The 16,230-nt window shown below is 38.4% G+C and overlaps 1 protein-coding gene across 1 annotated transcript in view; it reads right to left on the reverse strand.

Annotated features, from left to right (window-relative positions):
• LOC135221781 (protein slit-like) overlaps positions 1 to 16,230 on the reverse strand; it is a 558,755-nt gene that overhangs the window by 40,535 nt on the left and 501,990 nt on the right. Inside the window, exons 8-15 of the mRNA XM_064259629.1 lie at positions 4,750 to 4,907; positions 4,235 to 4,385; positions 3,795 to 3,941; positions 3,526 to 3,597; positions 3,254 to 3,325; positions 2,810 to 2,973; positions 721 to 853; positions 165 to 236 (exon numbers count right to left, since the gene is read on the reverse strand). Coding sequence (XP_064115699.1) covers positions 165 to 236; positions 721 to 853; positions 2,810 to 2,973; positions 3,254 to 3,325; positions 3,526 to 3,597; positions 3,795 to 3,941; positions 4,235 to 4,385; positions 4,750 to 4,907 — 969 coding nt within the window. The remainder of the gene's footprint in view (positions 1 to 164; positions 237 to 720; positions 854 to 2,809; positions 2,974 to 3,253; positions 3,326 to 3,525; positions 3,598 to 3,794; positions 3,942 to 4,234; positions 4,386 to 4,749; positions 4,908 to 16,230) is intronic.

The raw sequence follows: 16,230 nt of genomic DNA on the forward strand, positions 1-16,230 counted from the left end.
AATACCTAATATGGCTTTGGTGTTTGAGAATCATTTTTTACATTTTTCTTAAGTTTCTGATTTCCTAAGTTTTCACACGAATTTTTGTAGACATTGGATTTTTGTAGGCATATAGTAATTGACCAAATAAAGAGCAATAAAAGTATAGTACTGAATAAACCTACAGCCTGGTAAGAGCCGTAAGGTGGGAGAGCCTTTCCGCATCTACTTCTGTAATTTCATTAACATCCAGGTACCTGAAACAAGCACAGGAAGGTCAGAAATCTATACATTACGACAAATTTTTAGGTCAGTAAAACTCTAGTCACAACCTCCAACATTCTCTTTGTTTTTCAGTACCAATCAGTCATTTTTCTTTCACTTTGTTTGTTGTGACAGAGGCAACCCAGACTTCAATAAAAATGACATCTGGAACCTAGGTTGAAAAGTTACTAAGAGTTCTAGTCCCATATGCTTACCTATTGCATTTATCGAATAATAATTAGGATAAGATCCCAATGTTGTAGTGGTATTAACCAACAAAAACTATGGTGTCTTGAAAAATTCAAGTATCCTTGTTTGAGTTTGTCAATAGAATTATCCTGCTTTTCTGATGCATTTCTTAGATTCTTCAATGAATAAAATACACTGTATCTAATTATACAAGGACGCTGTACTATCACATATCTTAGGAGAGATTAGTAAAAAAACTGAAACTGGCTTAACACAGAGTCAACTAACAATTCAGTGGTATGTGATGGTATGCCAGCTGGAATCTCCTTCAGTCTAGCTCTTGAGCACCTGACAACCGTCCCCTCACAACGACATTCACTCGGGCAGCTTTCTTCAACACCCAAACACCCTGGTTCATCTCCTGAAAGATCAAGTCACATCTAATAACGTCCTTCGTGCACTTAATGTTTAAATTTTTAAAATCGTACACTATTAAATTTGGCAGCTGTGGTCTGAATGCATACACACTTCTGGATATCAAAAGGCTGTTGGAAGCATACAATGTGTTTTTCCTTGGTATAAATACCTTATCATAGGCTACAAGGCCCGTTCAAGCGCCGTCTCTATGAAAAACAGCATGCATAATTTCCCCGATGAAATTATGTTGGACACCAAAATTTAGAAAACTAAAGAAAGCAGTGACATAAATTTACTTCTGAATGAATTATCTACCAAAAGACAACAAGCATTAGATACCATGGTAACTACAGTTAGAATCACAACCAGTACTATAAAACTAGTTTCTATAAAGTTGTGACAACTACGCAATCATTAAAAATGACCTACAATTGTTTGCTGTCTCTTACGATGTCGGCATTGTACTTTTGTTTCAGTCAGTATGTCTTTCTACGAGAGTTTTGCCGTGATTCTGACGTTCATAAAATAGTAGCACAGACTTATCACATAAATCAGCAGCAAAACTTCAGTAAAGAGAGGCAGGCAAAATAAAATGCTCTGAGCTACACAAGCGCACATTACACTACAGATTGATTTAGATGGAAAATAACTGGAGTGCGTCTCACCAGAGATCAAATTCCAATACGGCTACTTGAACTATTACACTAAATAATAAGTAATACAATGAAGCAACTAATACTAAGCATCTTCAATAGTATTGTGCAACAATGTAGTTCACAAGGGAAATGGAAGATTAGCAAGAGATAAACGGTACCCTTTTAGCCCTCAAAAGGAGGACCATCTAAGCACTAACCCCAAATCTTCAATTCTTTTCCAGTTGACGTACATTGCTGACGGAGTCTATCTAATAATTTCTGGGCATGCCATTCTATACATGTCACTACACTAAGTGGAAAAAGACGTAAGTACGTACTTTTTAAAGAGCCTGGTTTGGAAGAATAAGCACACAAAAGGAAAGACATGTAGAGAGGGAAGTAGGAGAGGAATGAGAAATTGCAACAGTAGCATCGGTTATTGCAACTGCTCTTTTAAAGACAGATATCAACAGCAAAAGTAAAGCAATAGTTTTAGGGACGTCTTTCATCAATAAGTCTCACGTATCTTGGAAGCGTTAAAGGACTCTTATATTACTAGAGAGGGTTTATTATCTGAATGACAATTACAAATCGCAGACCAAATCCATTGAAAGACAGTGTCATGCACAAAACCGGATTTTTGTTTTATAAAAGCAGTGATTCGAGTACCAATTAATTCAGCTATTGAATAACCTCAAATATTGATCATCTAATGATCTTTATAAACACATCCTTAACAACTACAGCATATCAAAGGTAAAAAAGCAATTTAACTATTCGGACGATGGAGATTTGATTCATATTAGTTGAAATTAAACTATAACTTTGGTCGATACATCCAAGATTGCCAGTATTTATAAGTTCAGAAACAAAGTTATCCATTTCAGCTCAAGTGGGATACTATACAGCCAGTTACCTAACTAACTGAGAAGGAAAAGGGGATACTAGAACCGAAGAGAAAAGAATGAGGTAGTGGAATTTTTGACACTTATGAACTTGCAAGTCATTGTTTTTAAGAATACAAAACTACTTTTATGGTTTTAGTAACAGAAAATTTGAGTGCAATAAATGTTTAGTTAATTGACACTAAAGACAAACGTTACATTTTATATTTCCTACTCTGTATTCAACAGTCTCTAAAAGATACAGGTCTACTCTGTATTTAGGAGAGGCTGGTAAAGATACATGTCAATTCTGTACTCAGGGGCTATGAGAGCTGACAGTCAGCTCAGTGATCTGGTTAAACTATCTTAATAATGTACTCAGGGTTGTCTGGAAAAAGACACTAGTCTACTAACGCAAGACAGTCCATTCATTTTCCTCACCTTCACACATAAACTCCGAGTTGGGGATTTCGGTGATGGCAATGTTCCTCAAGCGATGAGGCGCCTGGCACTTGGGGATGCCGGTGCTGATGCGGCGAGACCTCAGCCACTCGGCCAGCCATCCCAAATGGCAGTTGCAGTGTAGGGGATTTCCTTCTAGGTTTCTGTAACGAAAGCTATTTTGTCAGACAGGTCAAGCGTAACTGTATACTACCCAGCTGTTTAAATTTCCAGGTTCAGACATCTTAAACATTTGTGGGGCGAAGTATAGAAGCTATTTTCTTGCGAAGTTTGACCTATTTCGATGAAATCTTTATATATACATTGTTACTGACTGTTTTTCGATACACCTGCTCTTAAACGACAATGGTCAAATGCCAAAGGAGGCCCAGACAAAACCCATCATATCAAATTAATCTTACGCAATAAGATGGTACCACCTACATTTCAGTAAGAGCTGGTAACTGGCTGAAGGCTCCAGGAGATATGCAAGTGACCTCATTGTCGGCTAAAGATCTGTGAAAAAGACAAATAAACACTGCCATGAGAAAGAATGAGTGGGTTCATCAAATTACAATACATTGCAGTAAAACATTCAGGTATATTCTCACATATTCAGTAAATGATGCAGAAGTATACAAGCAAGTCCTAAGAATTATTTTTGTAAAGTTGCAAAATCAATGTTCCTTTCCACACTTCAAGATGAGGACACTTACAGAGCTGTGAGCTGCGGCAGTCCTTCAAACATATGGCTGTTCACCTCTGACAAGTCATTGTCCGAGAGGTCCCTGAAAGTGCAGACAGGTAAAGTTTTTGTTAAAATTTACCACCTGAAAAAATCCATGTCAATGCTGAATGAATCAGTATGGTTAACATGACGTAAAATTTGGACTGGAAAATTTGTTTTTACCACATGAACATAACTCAGATATTTTCACTCCCTACAAACATATAAGAATTTTGTTCCAAGATCATCAGTACTCACAGTTCGCGGAGAGACTCTATGCCTTGGAAGGAGCCCTTAGTGATACGTCGAAGGTGGTTGTTGGAGAGCACAAGCCGACGGAGGCGGGAGAGCTGCCGCAGGGCGCCCAAGCCACCAACTTCCCGAATTTCGTTATCAGACAGAAGTCTAGGGAAAATTCACCCAAATTTCAGTTATTGATTGATTTATTTATTCAGTTGCTTATTTCACCGATCTCCTCTATAACTGCCATATGCGCAAGCATAAATTTAATCTTTCTCTTTCATCTACTTACGTTCTTAATAATATAATTAACTACATATAAAATTTAATATCTGGCTTGATTTATCTATAGTCAATGTAAGTGTGTAACATAGGTCTATGGAAGATCGAAAAACAACAACTTCTAATAAAGCTCCGAATACAAAACGGGAACAGAGCGACTGTCTAAATCAACTCACAGATCAGTAGTGTAGGGTGGCAATGTATCAGGCAGGTGGGTGAGGCCACCAGCGGTGCAATCAACAGTGGTTCCTCGGCAGGTACATCCCCTTGGGCACTCCTCTGCAGTCACACACTGACCGGCGTACTGGGACACGGTCTCATCAGTGCCTGGGAGGAAAATGGGGTGAAGTGGAGAGGTGAATGTCATGCCAATAATATCGCCCTTTTCTGGAACGTGTCAGTGTGTTAAAAACATGACTGAAAATCTCCACTACCTAGTCATGCACTCTCAGAGAGAAGATCTGTACGCATTCAAGATTGAAATTTCAAAAACATTACGATGTTATACAATATAGATTTTTCATATCGCTATAAAACTTCGTCTCAAGTAAGAATCTGTGAAAATATTAATACGATACTTGTTCTGGTATCATCTTCAATCCTTTTAGCATTCATACAAAAAAAAGTGGAGAGAGAGAGAGAGAGAGAGAGAGAGAGAGAGAGAGAGAGAGAGAGAGAGAGAGAGACTTACATTTGAGCCTCTCGTCATGGAGGGCGGTCAGTTTGCGCCTCTGGAGTCGCCTTGGGTTTTCGCATCGAGCCCCGGATGTCTCTATGGGATGCACAACGAGGTAATCCGACAGCCACTGAAGGCTGCAATCGCACACGAAGGGATTTCGGCCCAAATGCCTGCATGAGGGAGAAATGATACTGAATTGACATAATGAATGACACGTGTAGATCTTGCATCGGGGAGTCGAGAGACAAGACGCGAGCCCCCGATCCGGAGGAAGCTGGAACGGGAGTATCATGAAGAAGAAGAAGCATCTTACGAAATGTGCTGGAATAAGGCCAGCTTAATCTTAAACACAAACAATAAGCGAAAAGAAAAGGCTGGGTGGATTATTTGAGCAAAAGACCCTCACATGAAAGTGGAACTTTAGTCGAATGAAGATAAGAACGCCATACGGGTAGATATACACTACAATTATCTGTTGGATGAGAAGGTGGAAGGAAAAAGGAAGGGCTAGGTAAGTATGTATGTATGTATGTATGTGTGTGTGTATGTATGTATGTATGTAGTATATATATATATATATACACACACACACCCACCCACACACACACACACACACACACACACACACACACACGCACACACACACACCACACACATATATATATATATATATATATATATATATATATATATATATATTAATATCTTCTGAGAAAAAACGAATAATTTAATTTAATGAGAAAAAACGAATAATCTAATTTATTAAAAGACCTTTGAAGAAAACGAGTTACGCAGCCAGTATCAATCTATTATAGGTACTTAATGAGCTGGATACAAAAGTTAGGCAAAATGGAACGGCCACATAATTTGCTGGACTCTTTAAAATGAGCAATTTTGTATCTGCAGTGTGTAGTATACACCCCTTAAGGCAGTGGTTTCCAACCTCTGGGTAGCGCCACTCTGGGAGGGCTCGAAGGGCTGCCAGGGGTAGGAGGGGGCGCCAATGCTTGATGAAGGGGATAATTACATCTGCAAACTATTAATTATGATGGAAAGTAAGAATTTCAATATACTGAGAAAATATTTCAGATATAAATAAGAAATTTAGTTGTCTAAATATATATATTAAAATTATATTAATAATTCAATATATATATATATATATATATATATATATATATATACTATATAATATATATATCAAATATATATAATATTGTGAATTATTGACATGTGCCGACAAGGCCAGTAAATTACAATATCTAAGGAAGGGGGGGGGGGGCGCAGAGAATGTGCCATTCAATGAAGGGGGAAGAGAATTAAAGAAGGTTGGAAACCACTGCCTTAAGGTAAAAGCTCTGCAACGCTAAATTGTTTAAAACAACAATTACAAAAATATCTAATTAGTATACACCACTTAAGGTAAAAGATCTGCAACGCTAAATTGTTTAAAACAACAATTACAAAAATATATAATTTTTTCAAAGTAAAAAATAAGCACACCCCTAACCTGTAAAAAAAAAAAAATGTTTGTCAGAGTAACTAATAAAGCAAAGTAAACACGCAGGAAGAGACTGAACAAACGCGAATACTACGAACAAATAATGTTAACGCAGTCGAGTGTAATGAACGCCGAAATGAATTACATGGATAGAGAGAGAGAGAGAGAGACCCAGCCAGGGGGCACTGACGACTGGAGGGAAAGAGATGGATGGAAAATGGTTACGATCATGGGAAGTATGCACATAAAGGTCACTAAACATAAATCCTGACCTGTATCGGCTTTAACTCCAAGATATCTGTTTATATACAGATCTATAATAATAATGATGATAGTAATAATAATTTACAAATGGATGTTGTCCGGATCTTTCTTGTCTTCCCAGGGGTGACTGTAGGGAATCTGAGAATTCTGATGGCTTCTGGGAATTCCGAAGGTTTCTGCGAATTCCGGGGCCTCTGGGAATTCCGAAGGCTTCAAGGCAATCTCCAGGATGTGTAGCTTTCGGATTTCTTGCACAATAATAAAGAGCAGAATTTTATGGAGAACATATTGGAGACAAAAAGTTTTGAAGATTTCTTTAGGCGAAGCCCACGTTCTTGGAAGTGAAATCCCGAGGCTTCTGGGCTTCCGAAGGCTTCAAGACGATCGATCTCCTAGCTCTGAAGCCTTTGGAAATGCCCATTGGATTCAAATTCCCGGAAGCCTTCGGAATTCCCAGGGGCCTTATATAGATATATATTTATATAGATACGATATATAATATATTTATTTATTTATTTCCCATTTAATATCGCCCGCCCGACGACGAGAGAAAATGATACAATGATAATTTTTCGATAAACATACTTGTCTTTCTTTTTAAAATATTAAAATTTTCATAAGTTTTCAAGAAAATTTCATATCATCTGCTGCGAGAAAGAATCATTGCCACCTAAAGACGTTTTAGAACCCTTCCGTCTCCTTCTCCTGAAAGGACGAGAGAAATCCCAACCGCGCATGCGTATAGCTCATAATTCAGTAGGTGCACTGACTCCAAGGCCTCCAAGTCGCCTTGAAGGCTTCTGAAACGTCATGTGAGCACAGAAGGCGAAAAGTATGGTTAAAATGGACGGGATTACAAAGCAGATCGACTGAAAGAGATTTTCCAGAGGAAAAAGCACACCAGGAAAATGGCAGATAACTTCAGTCTACAATTGTTTACAGATGAAAATATGGACTGCTTCGCGGAGCAGTATGGAGTTGAGGTTCCTGCTTTCTGCGACTTATGGACGTAAGTTCTTCATTCGAAGTAAGGAAGGAAATAATCAAGAAGAGAGAAAGACAGTGGCCTGGAGAACTGAAGAATATATACGACATAAAAGGTAGGGAACTTGAGGTGTTTTCTATGCTGACTGAGAGAAGATTTTGGATGCCCAAAATTACTACCACTTGGAACAGTTCTTCGCTAGAAATAAGGAAGAAAAGGAATAAAAAAAGGATATCGGCGTGGAGGTAAACTGAAGAATGTTGACGGAAGAAAAAAAGTAGAGAACCGGAGGCATTAGAAGCTGCTTGAAAGATTTGGATTCACAGAATTACTTTTTGGAGAAGCAAGGTGAAATCCAAGGTTATATGTAGGGTGGTTGCATCTGGAGCGAAGTAAATTGACTAGTCGGCATCTCTTGACTGCCTAAGCCACACCCCCTTTACACCAGGGCTGTGTGCTGACGGCAGACTTGGAGTATTTGTAATAATTGTAATTTAATTGAAATGTAATTGATTATTACACATTTTAAGGTAATTGCAATTGTAATTCTTTATTTCTATTTAATATTAATTTTACTTGTAATTGCAATTTGATAGTAGGACTGGTAATCATAATTGCAACTGTGACATAGAGCATAATGTAATACTCCAAGCCTGACTGACGGAAATTCGTCTGCTAAACGGATGATGACGTCGTACTACAGATATGACGTCACCTGCGGAAATATTTCTTGAAAAACAATGAAAATGTACAAATGTACTACGTTTTTCTGATATGTAGCACAAGACACCATAACTTAGCTATGTTAAAATGTCAACCCCTTCCCGCTTTGACTATTGAAAGATGACGAGCATGGCATAAATGGGGAGGAGCTTAGTGACGTCACTAATATCTAACGAATCAGGACAGAGAAGAAGTTTTCAATTACGGCTTGTTTTTTATTGTTTTTTATTTTTTTCCCATTGTCAATATCATTATCAAGAGTACAACAAAAAATCCAAACTTTCCTTTAAGTTTGCAAAGCTATTTTTATTATAGCAAAACAAAAAACAAACAGGTAAAAATCCTATTTTGGTTTATGTTACCACAGTGCTCAATGGGGATGACGCTACTACCTTTTACTCTATAGATACCTTGGTGAAATCGAGGGGATGATCAATATTGCCAGTTACGAGGGAATTACATTACATTATAGAAGACGACTTGTTAAAGAAAAAGTAAGTAAATGTTACGTGATGTTAAAATGGTCTAAAACCTTCAGCATTTTCCTTAGGATATTTTGGAATCCTTCAGTCTCCAGCTCCCAGAGGGATGAGAGAAATGCCATTTGTGCATGCACTGAACTCCAAAGTCTCCGGAACAATCTCTGAGGTGCTTCAAATCATCTTGAAGCCTTCAAAGAGAGCATGTCATATCTGAAAAGCTGGGTATCTAGAGAGAGAGGTAGTGTCATCCCCATTGAATGCTATGGTAACACAAATCAAAATATGATTTTTATCCATTTGTTTTTTAAGTTTGGCTATAATAAAAATAGCTTTGCAAGCTTAAAGGAAAGTTTAGGTTTTTTGTTATATTCCTGATACTGATACCTACAATGGTAACAAAATAAAAAATAAACAATAAAAACCAAGCCGTACTTCAAAACTACTTCTTTGTCCTGAATGGCTAGCTATCAGTGACGTCACTAAGCTCCTCCCCATTTATACCATGCTCGTCTTCTTTCAGTGGTAAAAGCAGGAAGACAGTCTTTTTAAGTATGTTGACATTTTAGCATAGATAAACTATGGTGTCTTGTACTAAATATATCAGAAAAACAAGGAAATTTGTACATTTTCAATGCTAAGCAAGGAATACTTCCGCAGGTGACGTCATATCTGTAGTATGATGTCTTCATCCGTTAAGCAGACGAATTCCCGTCAGTCAAGCTTGGAGTAATTACATTATGCTTTATGTCAATTGCAGTTACAATTATAATTACCAGTCCTATTATCAAATTACAATTGCAACTAATATTAATACTAAATAGAAATAAAGAAGTACAATTACAATTACCTTAGAAATATGTAAATAATTATGTTCCATTTAAATTGCAATTACAAGCACAGCACTGGTGTAAAGGGGGCGTGGCCTAAGCAGACAAGAGATGCCGACGAGTCAATTTACTTCGCTCCAGATGCAACCACCTTACTTGAATCACCTTGGGTAAGAGAAAGCAAGGAGTATTGTGAAGGGACTTGGATATCAATGGAGATCGTTTAAAAGAAGATAAAGAAGCTAAAACCGAAATTCCTGAAGAAAACTGCATCACAACAATGGAAATGGAAATTCAGAAGAGGATGAGTAAACAAGAAGAAGAAGGCCCTTCTCATGATGGAGTACAAAAGCTGCCTACCAAGCCCTTGTCTAAGGACAAGAATGGGGTCCAAAAGCACCCAAGGCTTGCCAGTCTCTTGAGGGCAGCCTTTGAAGGGAAAGGTCTGACCCAGAGACTGCTTCCTCGGAGGAAGGCAGGTATACTGCGAGGCTGGGGAAGCAGGTCTGGAGAGAAACCAAGAACTTCAAGGATGAGGCCCAAAAGCTCACTAGTCTCTGGAGCGCAGCCTTGAAGGGAAGGGTCCGACCCAGAGGCTGCTTCCTCGGAAGAAGGCAGGTATCCTGCCAGGCTAGGGAAGAGGACCTGGAGAGGGCCCAAGAACTTCAAGGATGAGGCCCAAAGCTCCCCCAAGGGTCGCTGGTATATAATTTTAACTTTAACTCTTACACAATTGTTCTGTGCATTAATACATTTAATAACAGGGCCTCATTTAAACGGGATGGTATTTAGCAGAGATACTTAGTCAAGAAAAGGTACTAGCATTCTAGAACTAACAGTCCTCATCGTCTGATATCTGTAGTTTATATGAGGTCCAGTTATCATATATATATTATATATATATATATATATATATAATTAAGTTATAAATATATGCTTTAAAAATCTCAATAAATGCACGTGATTTCATTAAATAAGCAAATGCCACAGGAAAATGATAGGCAAAAATCCAAGTGCTTTCGTCTTCATTAAGACATTGTCGAGAGCTTGGATTTCTGCCTATCATTTTCCTGTTGTATTCGCTTATATATATATATAGTATTATATAGTATATATATATATATATATATATATATATATATATATATATATATGCACATACGAAATTTTGTAACTTACTACGCATGCCGACTTTCAAATAAATCTATGAACAGGAGAGAGAAAAAGAAAGACTGAGAGCTAATAAAGAAACAATGGATGTTTGCACTACCGCAGTTGACAGCTGTAATGTTATTGAGAGAGAGAGAGAGAGAGAGAGAGAGAGAGAGAGAGAGAGAGAGAGAGAGAGAGAGAGAGAGGCGATGGGCCCGGAGTGATTGGGCGTAAGGCCTTCATTGTGTGTAGAACGCTGATCCCCGAAGTATTAAGGTGGTAAAGGACCCCTCACCCCCAACACCCCCCCCCAAACCTCCCTTGTTCTAAAATCAGGGGTGGGAAGGCGGGCGGAAGGGGGTCTTAGCGAGTGATGAAAATTTGTTACCGCGGCTTAGCTCAAGAAAGGAAGGACAAAATTAGAGGCTAAAGTGATATCTAGGATAACAAAAGCCCTGGACGGGGATGGTACGGTGAATTATGAGAGAGAGAGAGAGAGAGAGAGAGAGAGAGAGAGAGAGAGACGATATGAACAACGTTTCTGTTTACCTTTGGGATTACGCCTCAAATTCCGGTCTGGGATAAACTCTCCCTTTCTTGTCTCATCCCAAAATCCCCTCCCCTTTTCCTCAACAATAAAGGGACGCAACAAACACTCATCAAGTTCAGAGTAACTCTCTCTCTCTCCTCTCTCTCTCTCTCTCTCTCTCTCTCTCTCTCTCTCTCTCTCAATACTTTTGTGTTTATTAATTAACTTTTATTGCTATGACATTTAATGCTTGTTAATTAATTTTCACAGTGCTAAATTACCTGATTCTAATCTTTCGCTTTCTCATCTACCCACCACACGCCAACTCTCTCTCCTCTCTCTCTCTTGTCTCATGCACCCATTTCCTTTTTTAATAAAAGCAATATTAAATCCTGCGCTGATTGATGAACCGTTGTCTACGGTTCCCAGAGGGAAAAAGTCAAAGATAAAAAAAAGGGAGATAGCCGATCAAGATGCAGATGGGCAATAACGTCTTAACCGGTGGAAGGCGGAGGTGGGGGGGAGGGGGTCACAAAGGAGGGGCTATCGGAAAGTTGAAAGGTTTAGTCGTAAAGCCTTCTGTAGTGTGGTTGTATATTTCATATCCGGACAGACCTTTGATGACCTTAGTTCTGCCACTCGTGTACTGTGATTAAAACAATAATGAATTGAGAACCTTAAGTTGAACTCCTGGATGGGAGGTCAGAAATGGTTGAATCAATCTTGCCACAATGTGTTAGTCTTTCGACAGACTTGATAAATGCTCAACAAAAAAGCGTGACAACGAATTTGGTCAATAATAATAGTGATGATCATAATAATGAAAGTGATATATCACGTGGAATACACTGGAAGATAAGACATTTGACGTCATAAAGCTGGATAGTTCGTTTCATATAAATATGAATAAAGACAAAATCCAAGAAGGAAAGAGAAACGATGAAGTTCTGCAAGGTCTTTCGATTTCTTGTCCTTTACTTAGTCTGCTAAGTAAAGGACATTGAGTTGATAGGCTTTGCAGAACTCCATCGTTTCTCTTTCCTTCTTGGATTTTGTCTGTATTCATGTATTCATCACGTTCCATATTTTCGTGATTCAGTTATTCATATGTATATTACATTATATATATATATATATATATATATATATATATATATATATATATAGATGAGTAATAAAGTCAAATATATAAGTAAAACAACTTTCTCTTTCGTGACTGACCCATTCGTGATATATGTTGGTAACAAAGAGAGGTTCAACACGGAAAGTCCCGACCGCAAGGACGTTACGTACCGCCTGTATCTCGGACCAACGTACACAATTTTGTGGTGCAAGAGGCTGGACCCGGGTAGGAAGACAGTATGTTTATTACTATAGTACATTCACATCAACCGTGCATCTGATGTCTAGGTCAGTCCCTTACCACGCTCCTGATTGGCTGTTGATAAGCCAATCACAGGGCTGGAAACTCTCAGTCTCTCTCGAGAGTTCACATAGGCAGGATGTATGTTCCACCTCTCCTGAGGGATACGCCTTTTAAAATCAGTAAGGTAACTGTAAACATTTAATAATGATTTTCACGGACGTAGACTACAATACCGTGCTAGAGATAATTCGCAAAATTTTAGAATAATAATACTATATGAATCTCTTCCATCTCACACTCGCCTAACTGCTATGTCAACCAGAGTGTAAAACCCATACATTGATCTCATTCTCTTTTCATCTGCTACATCGGTACCCGTGATCTTTCCAGTTGCTTCATATGTGAACCTTTCTGTGAAAAGTATGGTTACCGTCACTGGGAGGAAGAAGGAAGAATGTAAAAGATCAAGGACATGAAATATCTCGTCTAACGAGGTTCGAACTTGACAAAATCGTCAATAAAAAGCGTGGCCTTTTGAATATTCAGTCGGTAAGAAATTATACTAAATGTGCTCACACGGGGTGAAAATGTTTGATATACTGTTGTTGACAGAAACAGAGCTACGTAGTGACACGAAGGATATATGTAAAAAGATTATGAAATGATACCGGCTATCTAAAAGTTATGAATGAAACTGAAATAGGCGTGGCACCTCGGGTTATACTTGTTTGTATGGTGTTTTTACGTTGCATGGAACCTGTGGTTACTCAGCAACGGGCCCAACAGCTTTACGTGACTTCCGAACCACGTCGAGAGTGAACTTCTATCACCAGAAAAACACATCTCTCACCCCTCAATGGAATGCCCGTGAATCGAACTCGCGGCCACCGAGGTGGCACGCCAACACCATACCGACGACACCACTGAGGCGCTTACCTCGGGTTATATTACCACATAAGTGCAACTTCGCGGAGGACTGATGAATGTAGTATGATGACGGAGCCAGAGTAACAAAAACATAGGACAGACCTTTGAGTACATGACACATGACAACCCGATTTTTTAAAATAACGGGAAAATTTTGAGAACGTAAATTTAGTGAAAGACTTCATTTTGAGTTAACTACTGAGAAAAAAAAGTGGTTTAGGTATTTCCTTTATCAAGAAAACGATAGTGTTATAACAGCAAATAGTTTGATCAATTCCAGGCCTGAAGTAAATAATTTAAACCCCTTATTTGTGGATCCAAGATACTATTTACAGTACAGATCTTACGATGAAAAATACAGTCTTTAGCGCTAACCAAAACTACCACCTATATTCCTAAATATATTCCTTTCATCTTTACAAATATACGTATCCTGCTCCGTGAAAACTTGCTGGCACGTTCATAACCTTTTGGTTCATCAATAATAATAATAATAATAATAATAATAATAATAATAATAATAATAATAATAATAATACTGTAGGGCTATTCTCTCACAAATTATGGAGCGGTTCCATAAAGACTTGCCTACCCAAACAAAACCTCGCTTACTTCACTGCTAAAATATTTCTCGAAATTAAGGTAAAGTAACTCTAAATTCTGCCGGGGACTTCCTTCCCTCCACAGCTAATAATCATAACTAGAAAAAACACGAAGGGAGGCAAGGGGGTCTTCGCCTCATTATCTCACTTCAACCCCTTGCTTTCATTTTCTCCAACCCCTTTACTTCCTATGGGTAACACATACAAAGTTGTTTTATAGATTTCATTCCCGGTATGAGAGAGAGAGAGAGAGAGAGAGAGAGAGACTTGCTCACTAGTTTACATTTTTTCCCTCCTACTTTCTTTCGTGTTCTAAAGGAAACAGAGAGATGAGAGATGAGAGAGACGAAGAGAGAGAGCTGAGAGAGACCGACGAGAGAGAGAGAGAGAGAGAGAGAGAGAGTCCTTCCTCCATACATTCTCATACACTCTATGGGGGTTCCGACGGCATACATTACCATACATTAATGTCATATTCGGCCGCAACATGTGGTCTCGCCAACCCCCATCCTACCCCGGCCCCCTCCTCTCCCTCTTTCCTGTTTCTCCTCCTACTTCCTTAATTTCTTCGCCTCCTTTAAGGAAAATAAGTGAGGAGTAAATAAGTTTTCCGTCAACGGCTTCTGGGATCCACACGCAAGGAGCGTTATGCATCGCTTTGGAAGCACCTACATCTATTACCCTCGTGTGCACGAGCGTGCACGCGCACACGGTCGTAATTTTGGTGATATATCTGTATGTTCATTGACCTAATATTAATGAATGCACGCCACACATCACACACACACACACACACACACACACACACACACACACACACACACACAATATATATATATATATATACTATATATATATATTATATATATATATATATATATATAGTGGGACTGACTGTTCTTTTCCTTTCCGTATTCGTCCTGCTTCCATCACGCCTGGGTTAGACAAGGACAATAGCCGCCTTTTTCATCTGTCTCTGCGTTCAATGAAGTAAAATGAAAATAAAGTATCGCTTGTGAGGACTTCCTCACTACCAATTCTAGTGGTGCACTTTGGACGCTGTTTAATTTTTCGGTGAGTACCTCAATCATGAGTGACTTTATATCTGTGAAATATTTCCATTGATATTACGGCAAACCCTGCCTTCTTTATATCACATATTCTATGCATTTGAAGTTATTTAAAATTATTTGTTAAGGAATTTGACATTCCAGGTTATCTCCCAGTGTAGTACTCCTATTTGTCTATTTCGTAAATTACGAAATCTTAAAAGTTTGGTAACACTATAAGGAGTATGAACAGAGGCGGTGGTTAGCTGATAATGTGAAGCTTGTTATTCAGACTTCTTGGGTCTGAAAATACGAGGTGACTTTGAGAGTGCTATTTTGCTTGGGAGCAACAGTTGCTCCGATTCGGGAATCAGGTAGTCGGTTCTAGGTAGTGAGATGTACCCTTTTTTTTTTTTTTTTTTTTTAGGTATTTTGTAAAGTTAGCTTATTATAAGTGATCCAATGATACCAACTTGCGCTTACCCAGTGAGTATTCCTAGCTAAGAGAAACTCCACACATGCCATGAACTACTATGATTTTGGAAGGTCTTTTGTGGCATTAATATTGAGGTTTTACCTTTCAGAAAAGGGAATGTTAGAGGAAGTTATACCCTGAGTGGGAACTAACTTAATCCTTTTAAAATTTAGCCTGAAAATTATGGAAGATTTAAACAGCAATGTTCAGAGGCCAAATGTAGACATTTTTGAAAGTCTGTTAAAACTGAAGACTATCACGCAACAATGAAAGGAATGCTTGCCACAAATACCCTTTCATCCTCTACGCAGATAAGGTGTTTACTGTGCAACCTTTTGAAATTGGAGCAGAAGTTCAGCAATAAGAAAAACATTTGTCCGTTGTCTAAACACTCTTGCACCGAGGGTACATTTCGACAGACTGAACCCTGGGACAATTAAAGACTTCCTGGAGAACATTGGGTCACAATGTTTTGTGAACTCGATAGTGGAAAGAATAAGGTGAGCACCCCACTTATACTTGTAATTAATCCTATAACAGATCTGGTTAGTTAAAAAACTGACTGTATGCTTTCATCGCAATTTTAAGAATTTTTAGAAATTTTATTTCAA

This window comes from Macrobrachium nipponense, chromosome 3 (assembly GCF_015104395.2).
Source record: "Macrobrachium nipponense isolate FS-2020 chromosome 3, ASM1510439v2, whole genome shotgun sequence".
NCBI classification, from domain to species: Eukaryota; Metazoa; Arthropoda; class Malacostraca; order Decapoda; family Palaemonidae; genus Macrobrachium; species Macrobrachium nipponense.